This window comes from Pogoniulus pusillus, chromosome 35, assembly GCF_015220805.1.
Source record: "Pogoniulus pusillus isolate bPogPus1 chromosome 35, bPogPus1.pri, whole genome shotgun sequence".
Classification (NCBI taxonomy): Eukaryota; Metazoa; Chordata; class Aves; order Piciformes; family Lybiidae; genus Pogoniulus; species Pogoniulus pusillus.
This window is the reverse complement of record NC_087298.1, coordinates 14,339,328-14,365,882: the sequence shown is the minus strand read 5'-3', so window position 1 is coordinate 14,365,882 and position 26,555 is coordinate 14,339,328. Positions and strand designations below refer to the sequence as shown.

Genomic DNA, 26,555 nt, shown 5'->3' with positions numbered 1-26,555 from the left:
TGGGAACCTCCTCTGCAGGCTGCTGCTTGCGATGACCCCGGGGGTAGGAAGGAGGAGGAGGCAGAGGGGATCGGCTTAGTGAATGAATGGGCGGCGGCGGCGGCGGCGGCGGCGGCTCCCTTGCTCAATGGCTGCCGGGCTGATACGCGCCAGCTCCGCAGCCGGTGCCTCCCTCGCCCTCCCGTGTTTTGTCTCAGGCTCGCCCCGTTCGGGGCTCCCCAAACATGTTCAACCAGCAGCAGTTCCAGCAGCAGCTGCTGCAGCTCCAGCACCTTCTCCAGCAGCAGCATCACCACCACCCTCCGGCGCAGCAGGGAGGCCGGTAAGCGCCGCTACGCGAGCCCGGGGATCTCGGGCCTGTCCCGGAGGATCGCGCTCCTCCGTCTTCCTCTCCTCCGGCCCTCCTCGCCCCTTCAAAGCTGCGACGGGGTCGGCTGCGGGCCTGCCCTCCCCATGCGCGGAAAGGCGACAAAGGGCCTCCGGGCGCGGACACAGGCCCGACCGGGGAAGAGCCGGAGGCTGGAGGCCCCTAGGGGCGGCGGGGACGAGGGAGCGCCGGGAGCGCGGTGGGGGAGAAGTGTGGGGCGATGCCCGAGGAAGGGTGAGGGCTGCGCACCCCGCTGAAGGGAGGCCGGGCGGGGGGTTCCTGCCTCCGCCGTTCACGCTTCTTCCGGAGGTGCTGCTCCCCCGGCCGCGCCGCTCCCGCCGCGGAGTCTCCGAGGGCCCGTAGGGTGACCCCGGGCAGAGCGGCGGTGACGGAGAGGATGCTGCGGCGCCGAGCGTCCTCTCGGCGGCACGGCCGCAGGCCTGGGGCGTGAGGAAAACACCATCTTCCGGAGAAACGCTGGCAGGGACCTCCCTGCGCTGCCCCGAGGGACGCGCACGCTTGGCTTTCCTCTCGGGTTCACGCTGGTTGGTTGTGCTCGCTCTGCCTGGGCCTCCTGGCCTGGACGAGGTTGTTAGCTTCTGCAGTGGCAGCAGCGCTGCGGATGTGACCGGGCACCGTGGGGTGGGGATGGAGAAGAGCATGTTCTGTTTGTTAAACGACAAATGATAGTCTGCTAGAAGTAAAGAGGTTTTCCTAAAAAAATACAAGAGAGAAAACAATTGTCTTAGGAACTGTTGGCCCCGAGAAGCTGAGAACTAACACAGATTTCCCCTGCAGTTTCTGTTGCCTTTAAAGCCTTATTACACTCTGCAAATTCTGAGCAATGGAATGGGAATTTAAGAACAAAGTTAATTTCTGATGTAATAAATTATAGTAGTTACTTTATCCTTGTAAGGCATTTGTCCCTGAGGGAAATGTGGGAATCTTCTAGTAGGAATAGGAACCTCTGCATGTTTGCTATTATTGTATGTCTTACCCTAAAAACAAAGTTGCTTTTAAAATGCCATCATGGGGCTGACTGCTAGATGGCAGGGATGCATCTTGCACCTTTAAAAGTATGATTTTTCTGGTATAAATATCTCAGCTCTGATGCTGGAACAATCTAGAGCAGCAAACACGACGATGAGCTGCATTCTGAGGGCTGGGGATTTGTTGGGGGTGGATATTTTGGTCCATGCTGGTACCTCTTTACAGCCCTGACATGTTTAGCTGTGTCAGCAGTCGTGCTTGGAGATGGGCTCGACCTTGCAATTGCCTCAAGAAGCGCCTGCCAGTTTCTTCAGACTTTTTTCTTGTGTCTGCTCCACCCTTCTTAGCACCAGGGAGTCCTTCCCCAGCGGCTGCCGTCTCCTGCAGGGTGGCACACGACAAGAGAAAGCTGCTCTGGCCGGGGCAGTTGGGGCACCCTGTGCAGCGGTGCCCTCTGGCCCTGCGTGGGAGGTGTGGATTTGGGAAAAATGTACTGGCAGCTGCTGAGAAAACTCCCTGGGTTTGGAACTTTTTTGTTGTTAGGTTAAATGTAGCTGCTGATCTAGATCCTTCGCCTCTACTGACGAGTGCTGCATAATTCTGTAGAGCTGCAGTCAGCTCCTGGGCTTTTTTTATGCTGCTTGACAGGCTTTATGTGGGTTTGGTGCTAAGGAGTTACTGCTGACCTCAAATTCCTTGATAGACAATCTGTTTGCTTTAGAAATTCCAGGAGAGTGGAAGAAAGACAATACAGTGCAGGTGCATGGAGTCCTTACATACACAGTTATCAGCTTTTGGGCTGTTCTCTGCCCCTCTCTTTCATGCTGGTTGGGTGCTTGGAATTGAAGAGTGCAGTTGCTGTTTGGCTCTTATGAGTGATGTCTTCTTTTCCAGGGGATTGCCACCACCGCAGCAGCAACAGATGCTGAGCTTACGGGCAGCAAACCAACCATCGCTGCTCAGTGCCAACCCCATGCTTCAGCGGGCCCTGCTCATGCAGCACATGCAAGGTATGGTGGTTAAGGGAGATGCTCTCTTGCTGGAGTTGTTTAATCATCCCTCATGGACTGAGCCATAGGATGGCTATTTCTTGCTGGACCTTTGCAGTCCTTGCATTTGGCAGCTCCTTTGTCTTTTTTCTTTTCTCTCTTCAAATTTGTCCATAGCTCACATCAAAGAGGTTCTTCAGTTGTTGAAAATCCCATGTGCCCAACTGTTCAGAACCAGGGATACCAGTAGGAGGCATCAGGTTAGATACTAAATGCAGCCTTTAATCTTAGACCTGGTGGAGTATTTTTTCATCTCTCTATATAAAATACTTAGATTGGTTTATCATTTGTTTGTCTTTCATGCTTATAAGGTTGAAACAGTTTATCTCCTTGTCTCTTGCATGCATGCTAACCTTGTTTGCAGTAGGTGCTTGTCCCTTGAAACTCAGTGCAGTATAACCAGTAAAGTATGTCGTGGTGGAAAAGGGTTCAGGTTTTGACTGTCCTGTGAAATTTCAGTTCCTTGCAGTGGCTGTCATTGGTGTAGGAAATGTCACTGTTCTGACATTGCTGTGTCTCCACAAGTGGATTTTTTTTTTTCTTTTGCCAGATATGATGTTTTCAAAACAGATGTCTAAAGCTGCCTTCATAAGAGCATTGCTAACGTAAAGCTACTAGGAATTATTTTTGTTCTTGTCTTAACCTGACAACTTCTTTCAGCACACAAAATCAATACCTGGGATAGTTTTGAAGTGCCTAGTTTAATGTCTGCAATTTTTTTCTTTGTTGTGGACCATGCCCAGATGTGAGGACAATAGGTTTATTCTGTATGTCGTTAGCTCTCCTTTTGTTCTCTCTTGCCCATTTAACTAGAGGGCTCTCTAGTGACTGCACTCTCTACAGATCTCTCAGTGAAACTGAACTGGCAGTGAAAGGGGACAAAGCCATATTCCTTCCAGATGTTTGATGTTAGCATAGCCTGACCTTTGCCCTAAAGCAAAATCTCTTACTGAGAAGTTGCATTTAAGGAGAGTGGCAAGGGCCTGAGGCACACTAGATACAAGATAAAGTATGCCAATGAGCACTCTACATGCACTTGGCCTTCTTGTCACCTATACACACTCGAGTTGTGACTTCTCTTTCAAGAGCCCAGACCAGCTAGCCAGCAGCAACAGGTATGGTGGTTGCCCTGTCCAGTGTTCTGCTACTTAGGGATCTGAAATTTTTGGTCTCTCAGTTTCGGGTTACATGTAAGAATATCTAGTGCTGTAGCACTTACATACCTGGGAAACATCAGCATACATCATGCTTTGAATGTATGTGGCTTCTGCAGTAGGAGTAGGAAAAGACAACCACTTAAAGCTGAAATGGATGTGTGTTTCTGTAGAGGTAGTGATCTGAGAGCAAAGGATGATTCCTTGCCTTACAGACCTTTTAAATACAGCTATGTCTCTTTACAGTAAGAGGTTATTTATGGTAAGTAATAAGGGATTAGATTATTTTTGAAGACAAACATAAAGCAGGACTTCCTGTGGTGTTGCAGGCTTTAAACAGTGCAGATTGGTTATTTAGACTTCAGCTGCCTGCATCCAAACTTGCTGTCCTGCTTTCAGTGCTGCTAAAAAGCCAGAGTATGCTCCAGATTGAGGGAGAGGTTAAAAACTTGCAGTAGAAATCCGGGTTCCCAGAACAGTGGACAGCTTCTGAGGGTGTAGCTGAGACATCTGAGCACTTCCATTCCCTCACCTCTGAAACGAGGACTGTGTTGGTCAGAGATTGGTGAGACTTGGTTAACAGCCTGCGGGTGCTGTTCAGAACACAGAGCACTAGAACTGGAAGTGGCAGGGTCCTGGCTGTCAAAATTTGTGACGTACTGATCTCGTATGACAACCAGGAAGTGAAGTCCATTGTTGGAGCCTCCATACTATGGTGTGCTGACTGGACAGATATGGGGTGAATTTTTGTGACCTCATTGCAAACAGAAGCACTGGGGTGCTCAGATGAAATAATTGCTCTAGCAATCTTAACCTGCAGTGACCATTAAAATCAAATGTAGGAATAGTTGCTATTAGACCAAGTTGTTCTGTGGGGGCTGAAGAGGACAGAGTGTAGAACACCCATGCAGTGCCCTGTGCGTCGCAACAGTGCTTCCTCTCTGGCTGCTGCAGCTCCAGGTGGCAGCTTTCCTGTGTGCCCTACAGGGTGCTGATGAGCTGTGTTTGCATTTGCAGGGAACCTGCGTGGATTTAACATGACGGCGCCAGCGCTGCAGCAGTTCTTCCCTCAGGCTACAAGACATTCCCTCCTGGGGCCACCACCTGTTGGGGTCTCCTTGAAGCCCACTCGGTTGGGCTTCCCCAGCCTCCCCTTCCAGCGGCAGAACCGGACCTTCCGCAAGGTGGGCTCGTGGCTTCCAGCTGGTGGAGAGCTTTGTGCTGCTTTTGCACCTCTGTGGCTTGACTGTGGTGTAGGTGGAGGAGGACAGGGCAGGAAGAGAGCCTTACAAGAACTGTTTTGCACCATGCTCCTGACAGAAATACAGGAATAAGCCCATCCCTAAGGTTCCCGTGGTCCATATTTACACTTAAAGTGAAAAGGTTTCTTGTTGCTTCTTGCCCCAGAGAGAATTCCTCACAGGAGAACTGCTTAAAGCTAAGATACAAAGAGCCTTTGGAATTACCATCTTCAAAGTAGTTCAAAGAAATGCTGGCTGAGTGCTTTCCCCTTCACAGAGGACAAAGTTCTGGCCCATTAGCCCTCTCAAATGCTTTTTTGTTCTTGTGGATTTTAGAAAATCTTTTTTTGGGGGTAAAACTTTTCTGTTTCCACCATTAAGGCCTCTTTTGTATCCTGGAAGTAATTCTTGGATTAATTGACCATACTTCCCTCCTCTTGGATTATTTTGGACTATCCTTTTTTACCTGCCTGTGCACCTCTTGCCTGAGTCCCTTTAAAGCAGCTCTACTCTCTACAAGCAGTGTGCGTCTGCTTTAAGCCCTGGAAGTGTCCTGGGCTGCCTGTGGAGTTCGATTGCTTTGATTTGTCGAACCGTGCAGACCTGCCTGGTGCAAGGCAGTCTCGTAAGCCTTCTATCCCCCTCCACTCTGTGTGCTGGAGCTCCTCTTCCTGCCCTGCAGTAACTCCAGTGCTTTGGGCAGTGTGTTGGGTTTGAGGAAGGACCAAGAGCCAGCAGTGACTCTCTGCCTGTTGCAGGACTTCCAGAGGGCCCCTGACAGGAAGCGAGAGCTCAATCCTGGTTCTTCATCTCAGACACAAGGTGATGAGAAAATGGAATTCCCAGAAGGAATGCAAGCAGGGTTAGAGCAGAACAACTCCTTGCCATCCACAGGTAAGGGGGAGCCTGTAGTGGTCAAATGCTACTAGATGTTAGAAGCTTCTCTTACCTATTCCTACAGCAAGCTGGAGATGGCAGGTGGTCTTAACTGGTCCCATTCCTCTGATTCTGAACACTTGGGCTGCCTGTGACAGCAGTCTGCTTCAGAGATCTCCTTTCCCTGGGTATTTTTGGGCTTGATAAGCTAGCTCCATCTCCCATGGAAACGTCTCAGAAGTCGTTTTGACTTCAAGCCCCATTTTAAGATGGAGGGGAAAAAAGTAAACAGTTTTGAAATTAAAGCTTCCCTAATGCCTCCCTACCCATGCTGAACTCAATATCTCATGGAGTCAGACACGTGAAGTAGAACCAGTTGCAACCCCTGTGCTGAGGAAAAGATGAGTCGGAAGAGAACTTGTCCTCCAGCTGTCAGAACAGAAGCAGCCAGCACTGAGTCTGGTCTAGTGCTGGACACAAGGCAGAAGTGGGAATGTTTCTGACTGAAAATGCAGCCATGTGAGGCTGTGAGCAGTGGTGAAAACTGCCTGCTGCAATGCTTGCTGCCAGGTGGACATACCAGCCTGGCTCATCTCTGTGTGCTACGGTCTGGGCTCCTGTCACCAAGGTAGGGGACTGAAACCTGCCTGTATCTTTCTGGATGACCCTCACACCAGTAACACCTGTACATTGAAACTCACACCTCCTGGGGCATTGTTCATGCGTGTCACTACAGTTGTCAAATTCAGATAAGCAACTGTAGCAGTAATCGTTCCAACAGAGCTTTGTTGGCATTGACCATTCAGTTAGAGAACACCCTGAAGGTAGCATGGTCTGCTTTGCTAAGGAGATCTTCTGTGTTCCTGCAGAGCCAAGAATTCCAGCCCAGTCTGTGCTGAACACTGAGCCTGCAGCAAAAAGACTGAAGAGGTATTTATTAAATGGGACATGAACTGTGTTTTGTAATGATTAGGGCTGTGTTGGACCAGCCTGATGCCTAGCGTGTAGGAGATATTTCAGGTGCTTGTGGACAGTCAGAAAATCTCGTGATGCTTGCTGACATGCAGGGTATTGCAGAGTCTCTGCTGTGGGAAGGAAAAGTAAGAGATGCAGCTCATGTGAATGTGCCACAAAGTGTAGTTTGCTTATGTGTGTTCCTGCCAGGATTCCTGTAAGCAGCAGAGGGGTTCTTTGTTTTCCAGCCTGATCCATTTCTCTGATTTCCTTCCCTAAATGTCAGAGAAGGAAGTGAGCAGCCAGCTCAGCAGAGAGGAAGATCTTTGGCAGATGTTAGGTTACAGTGAGTGTAGGAGAGATGGTTTGTTTCAGGGAATGGGAACGGATTCAGTGCTCCCTAGTGCAGGCTGAGCAGTGTCCAGGCTGAGTGCTGTACCCTTCTGCAGAGGCTGCTTTGTCAGCATCCCTGTCTGCTGGGTAAAAATAGCCCAAGGTAGTCCTGTTGCCAGCTGGCCACAGCAGGCTCTTCTGGGCTCTCCCTGCCTGCTGGGGCTGCAGGAGGGCGCAGCCAAGGCTGCGTTGCCATCTAGTGGGAAAGTGCCTCCTGGAGCTCCAGGTGCCATCTGGTTCTGCTGGACCCAGAGCTGTCGCTGTGAAGAGGAGGGAGTAAAGTGAGATGTCTGCAGGCACTGACTGGAGAGGTCTCCAGCATATGGTAATGACTATGAGTCAGGGCTCCTGGGTCCTCTTATCTTCCCTGTTAACAATTCCCTATATGCTTCCACACAAATTTCTTCACCTCTCTGTTTCCCATATGTAGATTAGAGATTAATGGCTGGCTTTAAGGAGACTATCCCAGGATTACTCTGGTACTCAGATATTACCTTGATCATGTAAAACATTAAAGAGTAATAAATAGTGTTAGCAGGAATCACAGTGAATGATGCACTCTGATTAGCAAGAAAATGAATAAATTCAATTAAAGCTGAGTCAAATGCATCTTAGTGTATGCTTTGCTAATCTGTTTGCCAAAGCTCATTTAATTTTAATTACATTAATATTTAGTAGGGTATTAATCAAAGTCGTGTTACATACACTGAAAAGAGTCAAGTCTAAGGAGTGACAGATCTCACTGCAGCAAGCCTGCTGTTAGGAAAATCCTTTGCTAAGGAGCAGCCAGGACTGGCAGATCTGATGCATACATGCTGTCTGGGGTTGACTTGGATCCTTGGATCATTTTTTTTAAAGTGTTTCTGTTTGCTTCCAAGGGACAGATGATGGATTTCTGAAAGAGCAGCTTTCTGTTCTCATTTTTGCCAGATGAGAAGGGAGGGCATTTCCCCCACCCATGTCACAAATCTCTGTTCATGCTTCATTATTCCATTTCCTGTGGCCAGCAATACCAGCCCCAGCCTCCTTCTTCATTTCAGGTTTTTCCCACTCCTGCCTTTTCTCCCATGTACCATCTGTATGCCTGGAACAACATCTTCATTGCAGTGCAGAAAGCACTCACCACCTTCAAATCCTCCTTGAACACCCACTTCTTCTAGCATGGCCTGACAAGTATCTGTGTAAAAGCATTTCCTCCTTAGATCATTACTCCTGGTGGCTTTTGCTTCCCCAGCCTGCTCCTTAGACGCGCAGTCCAGGCTGCAAACCCTTGCCTTGCAGTGCTGTCACCATCTGTGTGTGGGGTAGTGTTGAGCCTGTTGGCAGCACCTGACATCAAGTTAATGCCAGCCATTCCTGTTCTCTTTGTGTTTGCACTGCCCAGGCCCTGCTGCTTATTTATAACCACATAACCCAGTTACATTCTCACCAGGCTGATCACTCCTGTAGTGCCTGGGTCACTGGATGCAGGATCCACACAGGCTGCGCTCCTACTTGAGCAGGACACCAGCGGGTGGGGAGGCATTCAGGCCTGATGGAGAAAGACCCTGGCAAGTGCAGTTTGTGCTCTCAGAAGTCAACCCTCTCTTCTCAGCAGTCCCCTTGGGATCTTTTGTCTCCTTAAGAGATCAAATAGAACACAGTAAACTCCTTTTGATTTGCATCTTGTACAGTTCCACTTCCCCCACATGCTGAACTGTATGGACCCTGGAACAAAGCAAGATACAAAAAGAGCAAGCAGTTATGAAACCTCTGTGAGCACCACTGACAACCCCTTCAGGTCCAGTAGGTCTCTGCTGCCTCATGCACACAGCAGCTTGGAGTGCTGTCTGGGTGCTGCAGTTTCCCTGCAGGTTACCAGTCAAGACAGTGACCTCTCAGAACTCTCGTTAAGAACATTTCCTGTGTGAAGTGATTTCCTTGCAGCTGTTTTGCAGGAGAGGGCAGTGATCCAAAAAATCGGTTGTAATCTTGTCCAGATGATTTGGTTCCTGTCTCTTCTGGAATGCCCGCTCTTCGTAATTTTTACCTGTTTCTTCCAAAACCTTGCCTGAAATACCACTTCAGTAGCTTATTGGAGGTTTAGTAGAGAGTGTTGTAGCTTAGACCCCAGCCTGTACCTTGCTGTGTCATCTGAATCTTTTTGTCTGTGACATGGCAGATAAGGTTATTTTCTTGTTGTCCTTAAAGTGTGACCAAGGAATCTGCTTTAGAGGACACCACAGACAGCAAAGAAGCAGGAGAATCAAGCACCCAGGACCAAGATGATGGTGAGTTGCTGAGCACTGTGATTTGCACTTTCAGAACACCCCATGCTAGAAATGCACCTGTAGATCAGCATCTGTAGGTCCTGTGGATCTCATCAGAAGTGTCCTTCCTCCAGCTATGTGGAATGGGAACAGGAAGAGAAAATCTGGGAATCTCACCCTTAGTCTATAAAACCTGTTGTTTATCAGATGCAAATAATGGGAAGTTTCCCTGTGATAAGCATTGCTTTGGAGAAAGGTTTGTGATCTGGGCTTTTGGGCAGCAGCACTGTGAGGAAAGCTCCCTGCTTGCTCTGGTGTTTCTGTCATTGCTGTCTGGGGTTAAGGAAACTAAAGGGACTCTCCCTTCCTCAATACAGGCAACACAAAGGAGTACACAGCTGAAGATCCCTCTAAAGAGAGGAAATTCTCTGAGGAGCCAAAGACTCCTGAGGTGAGTAGATGCCACTCCATGCAGGGCTGGTGCAGAACACACAACCTCCCCTGCAGCCCAGAGGAGCCCATAGTCACTGGGAGCCAGACTAGCACCCATGTCTGGAGCGCTGTATCCCTGGCAGTGAGGCACAACTTGGCTGCAATTTGGACATGGCCTGCCCTGCTGTGCTGCCTTTGCACCTCTTCTGGCCTGCACCTCACCTGCTGCTGTCTGGGATTCGTTGAGGTTTCAGTGTTCATCTGGGAAAACTGGAAGTTGCATTGAAAGAGCCAACAAAAAGGTCTGTTGAGGGCACAACACATCTCTTGTGTTGCTGAAGAGCAGATGTAGAAAAAATCACTAGGTGATGGTAGTAAAGATGCAGCTGCTGTGGCCCTTGCCACGGTGAGGTCTGTGCTTTTGAAAGGCAGCATGCAGAAACAAGAGCCAGGTGAAGCTGGCAACCGCAGAATCTGTTGCATGAAGTGCCTTGTCCAGGTGCTAGGTGTTACACCAGGATCTTGTGCTGTGCAAATTTGTAAGCAAAGATTTAAGCTGTGGTGTGAATCAGACTTGGTAGTCTTCTAATCTGAAACATTATTTGATGTGGCCAGTGGTATCATCCTGCACTTGCTTGAGTTCCTTCATGTGGGTGCTGAGTTGCCTTTTGTTCTGCAGGGAGAAACCTGAGTTGATCGTTCCCCTTACCAGTGCAGCTTCGGTTGCTGTGGTCTGCAGAGGCTGTAGAAACAACCACCTGTAGTGCTGCGCCTGGTGCTAGGGCACAGGGATAGCAGAGTTAGCAGTGCTGGGAGTGGAAGCCTTTCTGATCAGCCTGTGCTGGCTTCAAGTTTCACTGCGTTTTCTGAAGAGTAGAGATCTTAGGATGCCTACAAAAAGCAGGTGTCCTCTTGAGTGTCTTCTGTTGAGAGGCTGCACATAATCTTGACTCCTCCTTTGGCAGGTGTTGAGCTCTGGCGGTTCACTGAAAGTGACTATCCAGCAGAGCAGTGAGAGCAGAGCCATCAGTACAACAGCTCTGAAACCAGGCCATTGGACCTGTGAGGTGGGCACAGCTGATCCCAGTCCAGAATCAGTCCTTAAATTCTACTGCTACATCTGCAAGACCAACTGCTGCAGCCAGCAGGTAAAGCTCCATAGGTCTGACTGGGATAGGGGCAGTCAGGAGAAGCGAGAAGGATGGCTGGCTGCCATGGGGAGCCGCAGCAGGAGCCTTGCCAGCAAGGGCTCACACCTCAGGAGCAAGAGACTTCAAAACTGATGAGGAGCATGTAGATGAAGGTCTCCTGAAGAGCCAGCAGGCTGCCTGCCAGAGTGCAGTGTAGGTGGATCTGCAGGCAGCCGTGCTCAAGCTTTTCTACCATTCCATTGTTGAATAGCAGTCAAGAGAGTGGAAAGCTCACACTTGTTATTTGCTTTATTTTGAATATATTTTAATGTGTCTTTGTCTCAACCCCTTGCTCAGAATTTCCAATCCCACATGGCTGGAATTCAGCACCAGCAGCGACTTGGGGAGATCCAGCACATGAGCAACGTTTGTTTTGTTTCACTACTGCCCATGGTGAAGGTGCAGAAGGTGCTAGCAGAGAACGATGGGTAAGTGTTTATCTGTGCTAAGAGTCAGTCTGAATGTTGGCCTGCACCAGGGTGTCCCCATGTTCTGGGTAAGGTACAAAATCCCTCTGGTTTTAGGGGCTTTAATTTCCTTGAGAAGGGGTGCCAGCATTGACTTTGACCAGAGACTTGTTTTACCTGGTGCCTTTCTGTAGCACGAGCTGAAGCAACGTGTATAAATGCCTGGGAAGGGCAGAAGATAAATCTGAACCTGTAATGTTAGGAATACTGGGAAAAAAAATGCCTAGAATAGGTCACGCACTGCAGTGTTCCATGGAGGATATGAAAGGTGTGACTTACAGGTCTGTCTGCTGTCACCTCAGGGAGAGCCAGCAGCGATGGTGCAACACTTGCCAGATACACTTTACAGGGGATCTCATCAAGCATCGCAGGACCCAGGAGCACAAGGTAACAGCCACAGCTAGGGTTTCATCTTTGTAGTGGCCTTGAGGATTGAGTGGAAGTGTTTAGCATCTCCTGCTCCCCAGGCAGCAAGGAAAAAGTGATTGGAATGGAGAGACACACGTGAAGTTATGCCAGTGGCACCCTTGTTAGGGGCACTGCCACACTACCTCCTGCCTCTGAACGCTGGCATTGTTGGAGCTTCCAGTTGTCATGCTGTGTCAGTATGGCCTGAAGCACCTCTAGTCCAGGGCTCTCAACTTTTCTCAATATACTAAGATGGCTTCATGCTCACCAGATCAATTGAAAGGAGGAATTGGTGGCCAGGTATAGATTCTCAAGCTGAAATTTCGGCAGGCCATTGTATTTGTTGGCTCTCAGGGGAAATGCTAGAGTGCCCCTCCCAAGCCAGGTGCATTTTGCTCTGTGTGTTTCTGCCTTTTTGGCAGGTAAGAGCTAGGGTGCCCTTTCTCTGTAAAAGAAAACGTGCTTTAGGTGCAAGGCTGTGGCTTTGCTTCACTCTAGATTTATCTGTGATCCTCTTAAGTGGTCCCTCTCTCCTCAGCAGGCCAAACGCTCGCTTCGTCCTTTCTGCACTGTCTGCAGCCGCCACTTCAAGACCCCTCGCAAGTTTGTGGAGCACATGAAGTCCCCTGAGCACAAACAGAAAGCCAAAGAGGTAATACTGCCTGAATGGAGATGCTCTGTGGAGCAGGTTAACTTCCTGCTTTCCTGACTGGTGCAGATGAAAGGAAGATGTGGAGTTCTTCCAGCTGCCTTCTGATTTTCATCTCTTGCTGGACTAGAGTTTTTAGAGCTTATAAAAACAGAGTGGACAAGGAGTTAGATGTGTCTAAAAGCAAGGGAGCTTTATGTCTCTCTTGCAGTCCCTTCTACTTATCAAATGCAGTCTGTTCAGAGTCTGGAGTCTTCCATGGTTAAATGGAGAGTGCAAGTTGATCCAATCTTTCTTTTCTGTACCTGACAGGTGAGGCTGGGAGAGAAGGAGTTGGGCAGCCCAGAAGACTCAGAGGAGTTGATCACTGTGGATGCTGTTGGATGTTTTGAAGATGATGATGATGAAGAGGAGGAGGAGGAGGGGGGAGCTTGTGAGGAAGACCTTGATGTAGTCCTGATAGAGAATGAGGATTCTGCTGCCAAGCAGGTATGCAGTGCAGAAGAAGGAACAACCTGTCTGAGAATCTGCTGTGGGATCCTGTGACTTGGGTAGACTTGCCTGGCTGAGCTCAGGGTTTGAAGAGTCCAGTCAAACTTGCACCCTGCAGCAGAAGGGTGAGGGCTCAGGACAATCCAAAAGAGAATCAGGCACTGTGTGGGGGATCCAGGAGGGTGTTTCTGCTGTATATTAAGCTTCTACTGGTGTCTTTGAACATTGCATCGTTGAGGAGCACAAGCACTGTCTTCCAAGGGAAAGAATTTCTGACCCTGACAACCTCTTTGAATGGCCCAGCAGTAGCTTGTCTCACAAGAGACATGGGGGGAGGTTTATCTTGGTAAGTATTTTCCCAGCAGAGCAGTTGCCAAGAAGGAGGCACATGGCTAAGCTGCTTCAGGCTTACAGTGTGAGGGGTGTTTTGTAATGAAGTGGTCTGCTGGCACTGGGGTTTGTATCTGTCTCTGGTCAGATGCTGTGCAACTCCTTCTGGTGTGTCAGTCCTCTTGCTTGCTCCCAAGCTTTTCAGAAGAATGCAGGAGCCCAGGGAGGGAAGTGGCATAGATACAGTAGGCACTAATGTTCTTTTGGTTTCTAGACTGGGCTGAAGGAGGTGTCTGTGGAGGATTCTGAGGGAAGTGAGAAGTATTGTCCAGACACGGCCTATGGTAAGCAAGCAAAGCTGAGCACAAGGCCCACAGAGCCATGCTGGATCTGAAAGAAAGGATGGTCTCTGCCTGCTGCTGGGCCATGGTGCTCCAGCACTTGCACTGGATTGGTGCAGGTCACTGCTTCTTGGAGAAAGAGCCAAATGTTGCTTTATTGCTGTGTGCTAAAACACAAGGATGTGATTGATGCTGGTCAGCTGCCTTTAGCTTTGAAGAAAGGATGAGAGCTGGGTAGGAGACTGAACAAGTAGGGCAGGAGTCCTGAAGAAAGCAGGTGGCAAATGAAGGATCTCTGGAAAGATGGAGCCTGGAAGCATACTGGTTAGGATGCTTTCCAACAGAAATAGAGCTTGTGTGGAGGTACTGAGCAGTACTGACAGTATCCAAGCCTCTGCTGGAGCCCAGACTGTGCATGCTTGCTCTGCTTCAGAACCCCCACGCTCTGCCTTGCAGTTACTCAGGCGTGCTGGTGGGCACCATCATCCTCCAGATGGCTGCCACTGGTCCCTATCCTGCAGCCACTCTGATTTCAGACCTCAAACGGCTATTCGTGTTGAGGAGGGCAGGTCTGCAGAGCCCGTTTTGTGCCCAAAGAGAGCTCTTTACACCACTCCTTCCTGTAACCTTTCCCTATCCTGTGGCAGATGGAATAATGATTCATGCTGTGAATGTTCTCTGCGTGTTCCTCTCGCACGCCTGCTGTCTCCTGCTTGGTTTGATCCCCTGACATTAGAGCACACGTTCTCTGTAGTTTTCCATTGTATTCTTTCTTCCTTTCTTTTTTCCTAAGTGCTCTGTGTAGTTTCTTTGCTCTGGCAGCCAGATTTCTCTCTGAATATCCACCCCACAGCCATCCCATGGTAAGATGAGATATTCAGCAAGTCATCTTGCAATCTGTGATTAACAGAAGCAAAGATTTCTTCCTTTTCTCCTTCTCCTCCCTCCTCTTTTAACATGCTTTCATGATTTGAATTCCATTCAATGTGATCTGTGATTTCCCTTCCCCTCCCGTTTCGCAGGCCTGGACTTTCTGGTCCCCGTCGCAGGTTACCTCTGCAGGCTGTGTCACAAATTCTGCCATAGCGACTCCGCTGCCCGGCTCGCACACTGCAAGTCCCTGATGCATTTTGAGAACTTTCAGGTCAGACCCTTTGGCGATTGCATGGCCTGACGTTTGTCCTCCCCGTGCGTGTCCCCTCAGTGCCCCACCACGTTAGCTGTCTTGTCGATTCATTGCCATCTCCCCTGGTGTCCATTGTGCCATAGCTTTCTCCTGGTGTGATCCATGTTTGTCTTCATCTCTCTGTAGATCTAAAGCCACTCCAGTCCTGCTTCCCAGCTACTGCTGCTGTCACCTTATTGCCCATTTCTGGCTGGAAATCTTCCTCAGAGTGTCTGCTCTGTTTGCTGAACCTGTGGAGTCTGTTGTTCAGTCTAGACCTCTTTGTTAGACAGATTACAGGTGGGTCAGGATGGGAAAGCACAAGAGACAGAGGCCGTTTCTCTTAAAGGAAGCTGATGCCCACCATCCTTTTGTGTGATCCTGCAGGAACAACTTCTTTAGTCAAAATAGTGGGGGCGATTGAGCCGTGAAATTGGACCTGGAAATGTAGCATTAGAGACTCCGTGTGAAGGAAACTGCAAGGTGCTGAGAATCCATTTGGTTCCCAGGGTCAGCCTGCAACAGGAAATCAGTCAGTCTGTCTGCCTGCTGAAGCTCCTTAGCACAAACCTCTGCCAGCTGATCCTGTTTCTTTGCTTTTCTGGCTCCACCCGAAGAAGCTGTTCTGTCCTTTGCTGCTTTCATTATCCAAAAGCTTTTCCTACTGGGATGGGCTGGAATCTGCCACCATTGTTCTGTCCTTGTTGACCTGCCAGGGAGTGTGGACCCTGGATTAGAACCTTGTGATGGACATGTAGGGCTTGCACTGTCTCCTTCCTCTCCTGTGACCACTGCCTGGGCCCTGGCTGTACCAGAGAGTAGCATTCTCTGACCTCAGTAAGGAGGGAGGCTCACACATTGCGCTCACTGCACACCCACAGCCTGCTCCAACAAAAGCCACTCTTGCTTCCCTACCAGCTTTAGATAATACTTAGAAAAGCCAAACACACACAGCCCTTAAAGCTTTGTGTTTCTTTCTAGTGTTCAGACAGTTCAACTGTTTCTAGCCAACTGTCATTGCCTCCAGTCAGGGGTGGGGTGCTCAGAAGGCAGTGCTTAGAGCAGTGGGTTTGGAATGGCAAGCAGCAGAAGCCCACAGCTGTTGACAGCTGTTCATCTCTCCCACTGCAGCAAGTCACCTTGGGATTGCAGGAATCGCCTTGCAGTTTTCCTAGCTCATTTTAGATCTGCTAAGTGAAACTGCAGCAGCAGTGTGTGTACCTCCCTTGGAGCTGAAACCAGAAGCTTATCAAATGGATGCCAGTGACCAGGAGGGATTACTTATGACAAGAGGCCTACCTTAAAAATCTCCAGGCTGTTGACCCTTACTCTGGGCTTCCTTGGTGCCCTGAGGTCGTCACAGTTTGAGTTAAATCATTGCCAGCTTGTGGGGTACTGATTGATCAGAGTAGCTCAGCAGAGGGTTTCAAAGCAGAGAACTGTCTGCATCTGAGGCAGTTCACAGCATTGCTTTGAAAGCAAACTGGTGTTCTTGCACCTGGTCCAGCTTGGGTACCACACCATGAATGGACTGGTCTGGTTCTAGTGCTGTGGAGTGTTGTACATCCCACTATTTGAGAACAGAGAAGGAGCAAGCCTGCAGGGACAGAGAGGGGTGCAGAGTAAAGCTGCCCATATGATATGCTATAATCCACACTGCAGATGGCAGCAGTGCTGCTTAAGGCAGTGCTGCAAGGCCAGCAGCTCAAAATAGCTTCCTTCAGTTGTCAGACCTAAGGCTAGTGGCAGTCCCAAGGGACCCTTCAGCAGCAGGCTGAAAGTGAGCTGACTCTGGAGGGACCTGCTGTGGACAGGAGGGATCTGTTTTTTTTCACCCAGCTCATGTCCTGTCTGGGATGCCTGCACACTTGTACAGAGCTGCTGCTTCCCGGAGAGCCACTCTTCAATCTCCTGACAGACCTCTGCTGGCTCCTCAAAGCAGCAGTTCAAATGAGGGCCTTCACTGGCGCTCTGCTTACCTTTGTTCTGTAGGGCACCTCAGTGCCTTGTAGCCGGAAGATATCCTTCATATGCTGTGTTCTTGTCAGCAGTAGCACTGCCTGCACAGCTGAGTGAAAAAAACTGAAGCTGCTTTGGCTGATGAATATGAACTCACCACCTGTGGCCAAGGGGCGTGTATAGCCTCATGTGTCCCAGGTACGTGTCCAGAGTCATCTCCTGGCAGGAGCTGAAGTCAGAACTGTCACTTGCACTGTTACATCTACCAAGTCCTGAGTCTAACAGTTGCCAAAAGGTGTTTTTTGGCTGGGGAGCTGCAGGTCTGCCATGCACTTGCTGAGCACTAATGCCAGGGTGACTACAGATGTTAACATCACTTTTTCTCGCAGGAGCTGATCCTTCTCTGCTGAAGCCTCAGCAGCCAGGCCAGGAGCTGCCGAGATAAGCTGTGCCCCTGCAGATCCTAGCTGCCACTCACCATTGTTTTTGTACAGCTGCTCCGGACCAGCTGCTGCTTGCTGCAAAGCCAGTAGCTGAGCTGGGCTGTCCCTGACATTGCTTTGTTTGCTTCTGCAGAGGTACAAGGCAGCGAGATGTCGCGCCGCGGCTGCCTATCCCGAGGCTCCTTTGCGTTCCCAGGGCTCCAGCTCCCAGTTGCTGGATGATCCAGCCCAGCCTGCTACCATAGCAGATACCAGCAAGAAGATGAATGATGAGCATGGGGTAGACAAGGAAGGTACAGAGCTGTCAGCCCTGCAAGAACAAGCTTTGAGGTCTCCGGAGGGTAAGGGTGAGCTGGCCACCACTGTAGCCAAGGGCAGGAGCCCAGCCAGCATGACTGACATCTGTGGAATCCTGGTTGTAGAAGAAAACCTCCAGGAGAGTAAATCCACTGCCACCAGCACCGACAACCTGCTGCCCACAGAGGGCCATGGCACAGGGCTGTGGCTGGGACACGCTGTGTGTGAGGAGGGGGCTGCTGCAGCCAGGCAAAGGGAAGACACCAACAACAAGCAGGAGCCAGGGAGTGCAGGGGGCTCAGAGCAGCAGGAGGCAGCAGGCACAGGCCGGGAGGCCGTGGCAGGGCCTCCCTCCCCAGGCAGCCTGGCTTCTGCCGCCTGCAGACGCTCCGCTCGGCGCAAACCCAGATAGAGTGGCCTTAAAGGGAGAGAGAGCCCTTCACAAAGGAAATCTGCTGGAAATGTTTATTTTCTGAGTCTTTTAATAGAGCAAAACCCCTTCAACTTTACTGCTGTTTTTATTTTAAAAATAAAATAAGCCTGGCTTTAGCGTGTCTACTGCAGGCTGCTCTTGTGTAGTCCTTGTGCAGCTGCGACACAGCATTCACGTGGCAGGCCTGAGGCTCGGAAGGCTGAAACAAAGCTGATGATGTGATTTCCACAGGGCACAAGACTCATAAAGTAGATGGATGCAGGCTGACTTTTCACTAAGAATTCTTTTAGCTCCTCTCATCTCCTTTCCAGGCGGAGGAAAGCCTTCTCCCTTGGGAGCCAGTGTGTCTAGTCCTGCTCCTCAGAACAGTTCCCTTGCAAAGATGCACACCTGGACAAGCACTGTCCTGCAACAGGAGAGGGCTGTGCACCCTGGCCCTGTGTCAGTAATGCCACAGCTTAATCCAGACTGTTCTCAGAGGACTCCCAGCACCAAATTCTGTTTCAAGCTGATTTTAATAAACCAGATTTCTTACAGCTTAACTTTCAACAAAACTCCTTTAACTTCATAAAAGCAGAGCAGCAAGACTTGCTTCACAGTGCTGGCCCCAGGCTCCCCTGACAAGGTCACAGTTCCAGACCAGGCCACTCGTGTATTCTCCTGTCAGGACAGAGATGACTCTCCTCACAGGCAGGCTCTGTGCTGCAGGATAACCTGGCTGCTCTACCTTTTTAACATCCACATTCTTAATGACTGCTTAACAGGTTGGGCAGCTTCCAGTTGCAGTGGTCAAAACGATGGTAGGTTAACCTCTTAGGAGGAAACAGACAAGTGTCTACAACTACCTGAAGGGGCATTGTAGCCAGGTGGGGGGTGGCCTCTTCTCCCAGGCAACCAGCAATAGAACAAGGGGACACAGTCTCAAGTTGTGCCAGGGTAGGTATAGGCTGGATGTTAGGAAGAAGTTCTTCACAGAGAGAGTGATTTCCCATTGGAATGGGCTGCCCAGGGAGGTGGTGGAGGCACTGGGGGTCTTCAAGAAAAGACTGGATGAGGCACTTGGTGCCATGGTCTAGTTGACTGGATAGGGCTGGGTGATAGGTTGGACTGGATGATCTTGGAGGTCTCTTCCAACCTGGTTGATTCTATGATTCTATGATTCTAAGTCCCATGATTGGAACTATCTGCCAATGTGTTGTCCATCATGGGTGATGTGAACAAGAGGAAGCTGTAGTTACAAGGCAGGAGTGGCCTAGGGCCTTCTCCAAGTCTGTCTCAAGTTACACTTTGGAGCAAGCCTGGAGTCAGGACAGCTCCTGCCCACTGCTTTGTAAGCAAAGCAGCTAGAGTCACAACGCTTGTTGCTTGCCAGTAACAAAAGGGCAGAGATCATTTTTCCTCTGTGAAGAGGCCTGCCTGCCAACAACCTGCACAGCATCAGCTTTCCTACAACCAGCTTTAGGCAAGATGCTGCCTGGCTCATGCTGGAGTGCAAACAAAATCAGCTCTCCTCCATCCACCTGTGAGCTTCTGCACCTATCACAGCTAAAGAAAGGAGAACAGGGAGGTGAACAGCAGGACACAACTACAGGAAGGAACAACTAACAGCCAGAAGGTGCCTCTTCTATTGAAGTTTTACATTAAATTGGTGACCAGTCAGGGTCCCATCAGCAGTGCTACCCGTGGGCTTGCAGCCAGCACACTAGGTGGGAGGCTGTGGCCCTTGCACATCAGCTTCCATCTGCTGCTCGCTCTGCTGCTGGAACTCCAGGCGGGTCTGGCGGTTTGACTCCAGCAGTTCTTTCAAGCAGGCATGCAGATAGTCATTTTTCTCCTCCAGGTGATCCAGACAGGAGTTGATCTGGTCCAACATGGAGTTAATTGATGCATATTCTAAAAGGAAGGGAGACAGACTTACTAAGTTATGGATATTATCACTGTAGTCAGTGAGTGCAGTTAGAGCTTCTGCACAAGAAGCCTACAGCATTCTGTCTGACACTGGGTGCGTAAAGTAAAATGCAGTTGAATCCTGCACGTTGTGTCACCAAATAAACCAATGAAGAGCTGGAGGACTGGTAACAAGGCCAAAGGTAGGCTGCCTGGGCACTCCACACCCATTCCCAGTGTATCTGACAGCCTTTGGTCTTGGACACTGCAGCAGTGTGCAGCACTCTGCATTGCAACAGTGTGAAGAAACCCCAAGGACAAGGTTACCGCTCTGCCGTGGTCTCACTTCATCGTTCTTTTCTGACGGGGCAGCGTCAGCAGTGTCTTGGCTAGATAATGTAGAACGCCCGCAAAAGGAATGTGCCCAGCTCACTGCATTAAATTCACTTCTTCCATGCACCGCCTCTCCCAGATCTGCCCGCGTCACCTGTCCCGCGGCTTCAAGGCCTGACCGCACTGTTTCCTCGCTCAGCCGCGTCCCGGTGGCCGGCAAAGCACCGAGCGATCCTCGGACAGAGGAACTAAGATGCAGCCGCAGGGCGCGGGCCTGCAGGAGTTCGGGGCCCACAGCGGGACGGGAATTGCCCCTCTCCCGCCGCGCGCACGCACCTTCCTCCCCGAAGACGTCCCCGTCCCCGTCCCCGTGCCCGTCCCCGTGCTCGTCCCCGTTCCCGTCCCCGTGCCCGTGCCCGTTCCCGTCGCTGTCGCTGTCGAGGCCGCCGCCCACCGGCACGTGCGGCTCGCCGTTGGGCCCCGACATCCCCGCGCGCGCCACCCCGGCCCGCCCGGCGCGCACGGGCGCGCGCCAGGCCGCCAGCCAATGGGAGAGGTCAGCGCCGCGCGCGTCACGCGGCAGGCCGCGCGGGGCAAAGTTCGTGGTCAGGGAGCGCGCGGGGCGTGGCGCGGGCGGGAGCGGCCCCGCAGGGCAGCGCGGAGCGGGGCCGCAGCCTTGGGTGTTTCGGGGCGGTTTTGCTGCCTCCCTGCGCCGTGGTGTGCTCAGCCTTTCTAGGCCTCTCCAGAGCACGCCATCGCTTCACGCCTTCGAGCATCAAGTGCAGGCTCCCGGGGCCGCCACCGGTGTCCAGCGCCTCCTTTCCCAGGACAGCATGCGGGGTCTGCAGGAACAGACACCTAAGCCCTTGAGGATCCTTGGGCACCCCTGGGTGCTGAGGCTGCAGCAGGAGGGCGTTGCTGCTGAACTCTAAAAGGGCATCCGCATCACTAGCCCGCTTGGCCGGAAGAGTGGCTCCAACTGCCCATCGGTCACTACAGGACACTAAAGGAGTAAGCGCCATTCCCTTTGCCCTTCCTTGTGTTTGGCCCAGTCCTGCTCGTACCTCATGCACCCCCAAGGTCTCACTACTGCGTGGTTTTTTTTCATCCCCAGGAGACGTGTCACAGGGAAGAAAATAACTTGAAATTAGAGCATTAATTAAAGCAGTGCTTCTGAGATAAACTCATTATTAAACGGGTATTTGGGGCAACAGAAGGCTTATGTCCTGGTTTCACACCGCAGCCATTTCTCCTGCTTTCTGTGTGGTCACCCTGCGGCACGCTGCAGCGCCGGCCCCAAGCCGGGGCGCTGGTACCGTTACGGAGTGGAACCCCGCTCTGCTGAAAAGCGTGAGCGCTTCGGGTGGAAGGCTTGCGCTTCTGCCGCAGGCGCTCCCAGCCAGCGGCTTCCCTCGTCCCCACTGTTTTGCGCATTATCGTCGAAGTGAGGTTTTATAACTGCTGGTGCTAGAGCGCGGCCTCACCCCCGCAGCGAGTGCAGGTCACTCCGCCGCTACCTCTCCCACCTCTGCGCGGCGCCGGTACCGCGGTTCCAGGGGTGGAGGAGGAGCGGGGGGCGGGACGGTCTCTGCAAGCCCCCGCCCGGGGCTCGCCCCCGCCGTGCCGGGAAGATGGCGGCTGCCGGCCGGGCCTGGCGGGTTGCCTCGCTGTTACCGCCCTGGCGGCTGCGGGCCCCGCGCTCGTCCTCCGCCCCCACGGCAGCAGCGGTCGGCAGAAGCCGCCTGCTGCTGGGCACTGCCTTCGCGCTGGGCGGCAGCGCCGGCCTCTACCTGGCGACGCGGCACCGCCTGTGGGAGCACTCGGCCGCGGAGGTAACGCGCGGCCGGATCCCGGGCAGTGCCCGCGGGCTGCTGTCTCCTGCTCTCCAGGCCGCCCCCGGCTGCGGCTCCTGCCGATTTCTCGGCCGCTGCCCTTCCGGAGGCACGGGCCCGGCCACGGTAACGAACCCCAGGAGACGGAGCAGCAGGGAGAGTGCGGAACGACTTCGCCTGGCGCTTACGCCCGGAGGGTGCTTTCTGCTCCGATCTCCCTCAGCAGCCGCTGCAGCCCCGTACCGGATCGGGGGCGGCGCTCCCTGGGGGTCTGCAGGGGAACGTCTGTCAGCCAGCGCTTGCTGCGGACGCGGGACAGCGTTGTGTGCTGTGGCTTCTTCCCGGCACCCACAGAGGGTTGTGTAACCCAGCGAATTGCAGACGCGAGGCAGGGTGCAGTGGCCGCGTTTGTTTTGTACCGTAGAGCAGCGGCTGGCAGGCCCTGGCTGTGGCCGCGTCGGGAGGCGCCGCTGCCCGCGCTGCACCGGGCTCCGCCGCCTGGCCTCGGCTCTTGCGCTGGTCGGTTAATCTCAGGAATCTGACCTCGGGCCGCCTGAAATCCACAGCAGACTCCCTGATCTCCCTACTCTGTGGTCTTAAATTATGTTATTGGTTGAAAAATGTATTTAGAAGGCTATTTTGATTGAAAGTTGTTTAAAATATGGCTGCATTTGGTTTCAGAATTGTTCATAGAGCAGTGAACTGCCTGGATTTAACTTATTTTTTTCTGGCTCTGAATAGGAGTTTCCAGGAGATGTTTTTAGGAAAACAGGTCCCAGTGGAAAGTGAATATTTGTGGCACCATCTGAAAAAAAAAATCCGTTAGGATATTTTGGTGGTCAGATGCTGAAACTGAATGTCGATGCTAATGACTTTGTGATAGAAATGGTGGGGGGGAAGGTATCACTGTAGTAGAAAATAGCTTCTGGTTTCCTCCTTCTCCAGCTGCCTGCAGGGAGCCTGCATCTCACTCTCTACCAGTATAAAACATGTCCATTCTGCAGCAAAGTCCGAGCTTTTCTTGACTACCACGGCCTGCCCTATGAAATTGTGGAGGTGAATCCCATCATGAGGAAGGAAATCAAATTCTCTTCCTACAGGAAGGTGCCGATCCTGCTAGCCAATGCTGGGAGCCCTCTGGTATGTCTTGTTGTGCAGAGAGCTCGGCCGCCTCACAAGCAGTGGCTTGGAGGCTTGGTCTCTGCCATGTCTCTGTGGTTTATCACATGTAATCTTTAGATCATCTTTTATTCTCTCCAGAGCCCAAGAGTTGTTTCTTGCTTCACAGTTTCCTGTGCCTTGGCCTCATGTGGTCTTTCTTGTAAGGCCTGTTTGTGTAGGGGCTGTAATGTGAGCATTACGGGGCAGCCCTTATACAGGACCTATCATTTGTACCAGTGGTTATCAGGAACTGCCTGTGTCCTCGTGGGAACAGAGGGAGATCTCACCAAAACTGAAGATTCAGCTTCACTTTTTTCTTAATGTTTGTGTTGCTTTCCTCCTCTGCTCCCGAGAGCGCATGTCCCACACCCACCAGTACTGCATCTGTACCTGACCCTCAGGTTCTCTTGTAAGGGTGAAAGACATATTTGAAGGGATGCTCTGAAAAGATCACAAGAAACATCTGACTGTGGGGCTACCTAGATGTGCAGGAACTCCTCTGGAAATGCATGGGGGAAAGGAACTGCAGCACTAACCTGGAGCTGCAGTGTGCTGAGGAAAAGATTCTTAAGAATCTCAGTTTTACCAACTGCTTTTAAAAGTTTAATTCTATTTTTTTTAGCAATTGAATGACTCTTCGGTGATCATCAGTGCAATAAAGACCTATCTCATTTCCAAGTAAGAAAACAGGGTGATGAGGGGAATTGAATGTGAATGGCCCTAGAGAGCTAGAGATTGGCAAGACTCTGAGAACCTTGCTGACACTGGTCTCTGAAGCTCTGAGTGTTTGGCCCAGCAGCCCTGCCTCTGGCTGCGGTGGTTTGGATGGTGCCTGTATGTGTTGCGATGCATGTCCAGTTAAAGCTTTTGCCTTCCACAACTACTCTTTTACACCTGTGAAATTCTCTTTGCACAAAACTTAGTTAAACATGGACTGATGTTAAACTAGAACTGAGACTGAGCTTGAATATGGCCAGATGTAACATCTAGGCTGAAATGAAATTGCTCTGCCTGGGACTGGTCTTTTCGGTCTGTGCTACAAAGCACTTGAGAGTGGTTGATTTATGCCCACAAAAATGTGTTCTGGCATGGACGAAAGTATGTGCACTGATAGTGGCTATTTTCAAGTATTTTTTTCAGTCTCTTTTAAAAACTTATTTCAGATAGAATCTGGAACCTTGTGCATTTACTTTTCTAATATCACGTTTGAAAGTGTGTTTCTTTCAGTCTGTCCCTTGGTCTTGCTCATTTTTGTAGCAGACAGAGCAGTACTAATTGTGTTTCTGTTCACAGGAGAAATAGCTTAGAAGAGATTGTGTCCTTTTATCCTCCTATGAAAACTGTGAATGAGCAAGGCAAGGAGGTGTTTGAGTATGGGAATAAGTACTGGCTGATGCTGGATGAGAAGGAGACAAAACAAGTCTATCCTGTCAAAGAAGTGAGAGTGTGAGTGCTCTTCTCTGCTTTCCAAGCAGGGTCACAGTCTCCTCCATATGTCCTTGGAGTGGTGTAGATATAAAATCCCACTGGTGCTGGCAAATTCTGTCACGCTCCCCTGGGTGTTTAATGCCTCAGCAGCTGTGGTTTTCTGTGGTTCTTGCATAACTTGCAACAGTGCTTCCAGCAGCCTGTTCACCGCCATCGTGGCCATGCTAGCCTGCAGCTGCTTCCAGTTTCCTTTTGGCCTTTCCTTACCATCACTGGAAAATGCTCTGGAGTGCTGATTTCCCTTTCTGCTTAGCTGTCTTGTGAGGAGAAGCTAGTGCTTTTGGTCTTTGTTTTAATTTGGGATTGGAAGAGCCTTGCTAAAGGTAACAACACTGAGAGCATCTTAGAAAGGTCACCAGAGCTAGAGCACAAGGCTGGGCAGGAGTGTTTGACGCATTCATCCTCTGGCCGCTGTGGTTCTTTTGCCTCCTTTGGTCCTGCAGTCTGTACCAAATAACCAAAAATTCTCTTTTGAATACTTGCAGTGAAGAAATGAAGTGGAGGAAGTGGGCAGATGATTGGCTTGTTCACCTCATCTCCCCCAACGTGTACCGCACCCCCAGAGAGGCGCTGGCTTCTTTTGATTACATCGTCCGGGAGGGCAAGTTTGGCACCATGGAGGGTTTATTTGCCAAGTATGTGGGGGCTGCTGCTATGTTCTTCGTTAGCAAGAGGCTGAAGAAAAGGTTGGTACTACCAAGCACCAAGTTCACAAGAGGAGTAGCTCCTTAACATCCTTAGCTGTGAACCTCTGATGTCAAAGGGCAGAACCTCAGCCTTCTGAACCAAAGCATTTAATGCAGTGTAACAGCTGTACTTCAGCTGGAGGTACTGAACTCCTCTACTCAGCCACTCCTTAATCATTGGCTGTCCCCTTCACTCTCAAGTACCTTCCAGATAAGATGAGAGATGATTAAAGGTTAAAGAAAGGCACAAACTGGTGTCTTCAAACTGGTTCTTCTCTTTATCCAGACACCAGCTTCGTGATGACGTTCGGGAGGACTTGTACGAAGCGGTTAACGAGTGGGTGAGAGCTGTTGGCAAGCATCGATTGTTCATGGGCGGGAACCAGCCCAACCTGGCTGACTTGGTAAGGGGTTAACTGCTGCACTGGTCGTTCGGGGTGCTGCTGCTGATCCAGCTGCTCACCTCTATCACTGACCCTGTGGGTGCTGCTCTGATCCTTGCCCTCTGACACAGGCAGTGTACGGGGTGCTGCGGGTGATGGAAGGGCTGGAAGCCTTTGATGACATGATGGCTCACACCAAGGTTCAGCCCTGGTACCAGCGCATGGAAGAAGTCATTCGAAAAGCTGCGGTCTGATGCCAGCTGCAGCTGCCTTCCTGAAGTACTTGCATGGCAAAAAACTTCACAAGGAATAGCATTTCTTTGTAAAGAGTGGAATGGACTGGTCACAGCTGATGGACTGACATGCAGGCACAGACTCTTCTGTTCAGTGAGCAGAAAGGATCCAGCGGGGTCTGTGCTTGGACTTGGTACTTAGAAGGTAAAAGGACCTTGAGTGCTGCTGAACTGAAGACTGCAGCAGATAGGTGAGAGCCATTCTCAGGGCAGGTTACTGTAAAAGAAAGGTGCTGGTGGTTAGGAAGTGCCCTGGCCACACCTGCTGTGGGGCTGAGCAGCATTACCTTCTGACTGTCTTCCACTACTCCATGCCATCTCAAGTGTTTTCCTGACTAAGACACTGGATGCTAGTGTTTAAATTATATTTTTCCTCCAATAGAGTCCTGTAGGCCCAGGACTGAGTGAACTGGAGGAATCCACTGTACTGGGAAGGCATCCTTCCCATGACAAACGCTGCTGCACTCCATGGTGTGGTTTTGCTCTTCCTTATAAACGGTTCTGTCGGTACCTGGTTCTGCATGGCCTGCAAGGATAAAGGTTTGCTTCTTCCTGTGCTCTTGGGGTCTGTAGCTTCTTACCTGTCACACCTGGAAAGCACATAGAAATCGCT

General features: G+C 50.9%; 3 protein-coding genes and 1 long non-coding RNA gene across 4 annotated transcripts; 3 read left to right on the top strand and 1 right to left on the bottom strand.

Moving 5' to 3' along the window:
* On the top strand, positions 1–18,004 carry CIZ1 (CDKN1A interacting zinc finger protein 1). Its single transcript, XM_064170902.1, has 15 exons — positions 1–322; positions 2,252–2,367; positions 4,578–4,744; positions 5,560–5,695; positions 6,547–6,607; positions 9,215–9,294; positions 9,651–9,724; positions 10,671–10,853; positions 11,193–11,323; positions 11,665–11,749; positions 12,309–12,422; positions 12,732–12,908; positions 13,516–13,585; positions 14,605–14,726; positions 17,283–18,004. Exons 1-15 carry the CDS (start codon positions 225–227, stop codon positions 17,856–17,858), a joined length of 2,190 nt encoding a protein of 729 aa, XP_064026972.1. The 5' UTR covers positions 1–224; the 3' UTR covers positions 17,859–18,004.
* BBLN (bublin coiled coil protein) lies at positions 17,911–20,606 on the bottom strand. Its single transcript, XM_064170909.1, has 2 exons — positions 20,436–20,606; positions 17,911–19,772 (listed from the first exon to the last, which is right to left on the bottom strand). The coding sequence occupies exons 1-2, from the start codon at positions 20,584–20,586 to the stop codon at positions 19,582–19,584; spliced, it is 342 nt and encodes a 113-aa protein (XP_064026979.1). The 5' UTR covers positions 20,587–20,606; the 3' UTR covers positions 17,911–19,581.
* Positions 20,607–20,608: 2 nt separating this feature from the next.
* Positions 20,609–21,380, top strand: LOC135190028 (uncharacterized). The gene is made up of 2 exons (XR_010308414.1): positions 20,609–21,110; positions 21,214–21,380. It is a non-coding gene; the product is annotated as an uncharacterized LOC135190028 (long non-coding RNA).
* A 295-nt stretch (positions 21,381–21,675) lies between these two features.
* Positions 21,676–26,499, top strand: PTGES2 (prostaglandin E synthase 2). Its single transcript, XM_064170908.1, has 7 exons — positions 21,676–21,931; positions 22,877–23,071; positions 23,715–23,770; positions 24,386–24,538; positions 25,066–25,266; positions 25,553–25,670; positions 25,781–26,499. The coding sequence occupies exons 1-7, from the start codon at positions 21,731–21,733 to the stop codon at positions 25,901–25,903; spliced, it is 1,047 nt and encodes a 348-aa protein (XP_064026978.1). The 5' UTR covers positions 21,676–21,730; the 3' UTR covers positions 25,904–26,499.
* Positions 26,500–26,555: the final 56 nt, after the last annotated feature.

Coding starts and splice junctions, on each gene's coding strand:
- CIZ1 (XM_064170902.1), top strand. CDS start 225: ATGTTCAACCAGCAGCAGTTCCAGCAGCAGCTGCTGCAGCTCCAGCAC. Junction 9,725..10,670: donor AGGAGCCAAAGACTCCTGAG/GTGAGTAGATGC, acceptor CTCCTTTGGCAG/GTGTTGAGCTCTGGCGGTTC. Junction 11,750..12,308: donor GCAGGACCCAGGAGCACAAG/GTAACAGCCACA, acceptor CTCTCTCCTCAG/CAGGCCAAACGCTCGCTTCG.
- PTGES2 (XM_064170908.1), top strand. CDS start 21,731: ATGGCGGCTGCCGGCCGGGCCTGGCGGGTTGCCTCGCTGTTACCGCCC. Junction 21,932..22,876: donor GGGAGCACTCGGCCGCGGAG/GTAACGCGCGGC, acceptor CTCCTTCTCCAG/CTGCCTGCAGGGAGCCTGCA. Junction 23,771..24,385: donor AAGACCTATCTCATTTCCAA/GTAAGAAAACAG, acceptor TTCTGTTCACAG/GAGAAATAGCTTAGAAGAGA.
- BBLN (XM_064170909.1), bottom strand. CDS start 20,586: ATGTCGGGGCCCAACGGCGAGCCGCACGTGCCGGTGGGCGGCGGCCTC. Junction 19,773..20,435: donor GGACGTCTTCGGGGAGGAAG/GTGCGTGCGCGC, acceptor CCTTCCTTTTAG/AATATGCATCAATTAACTCC.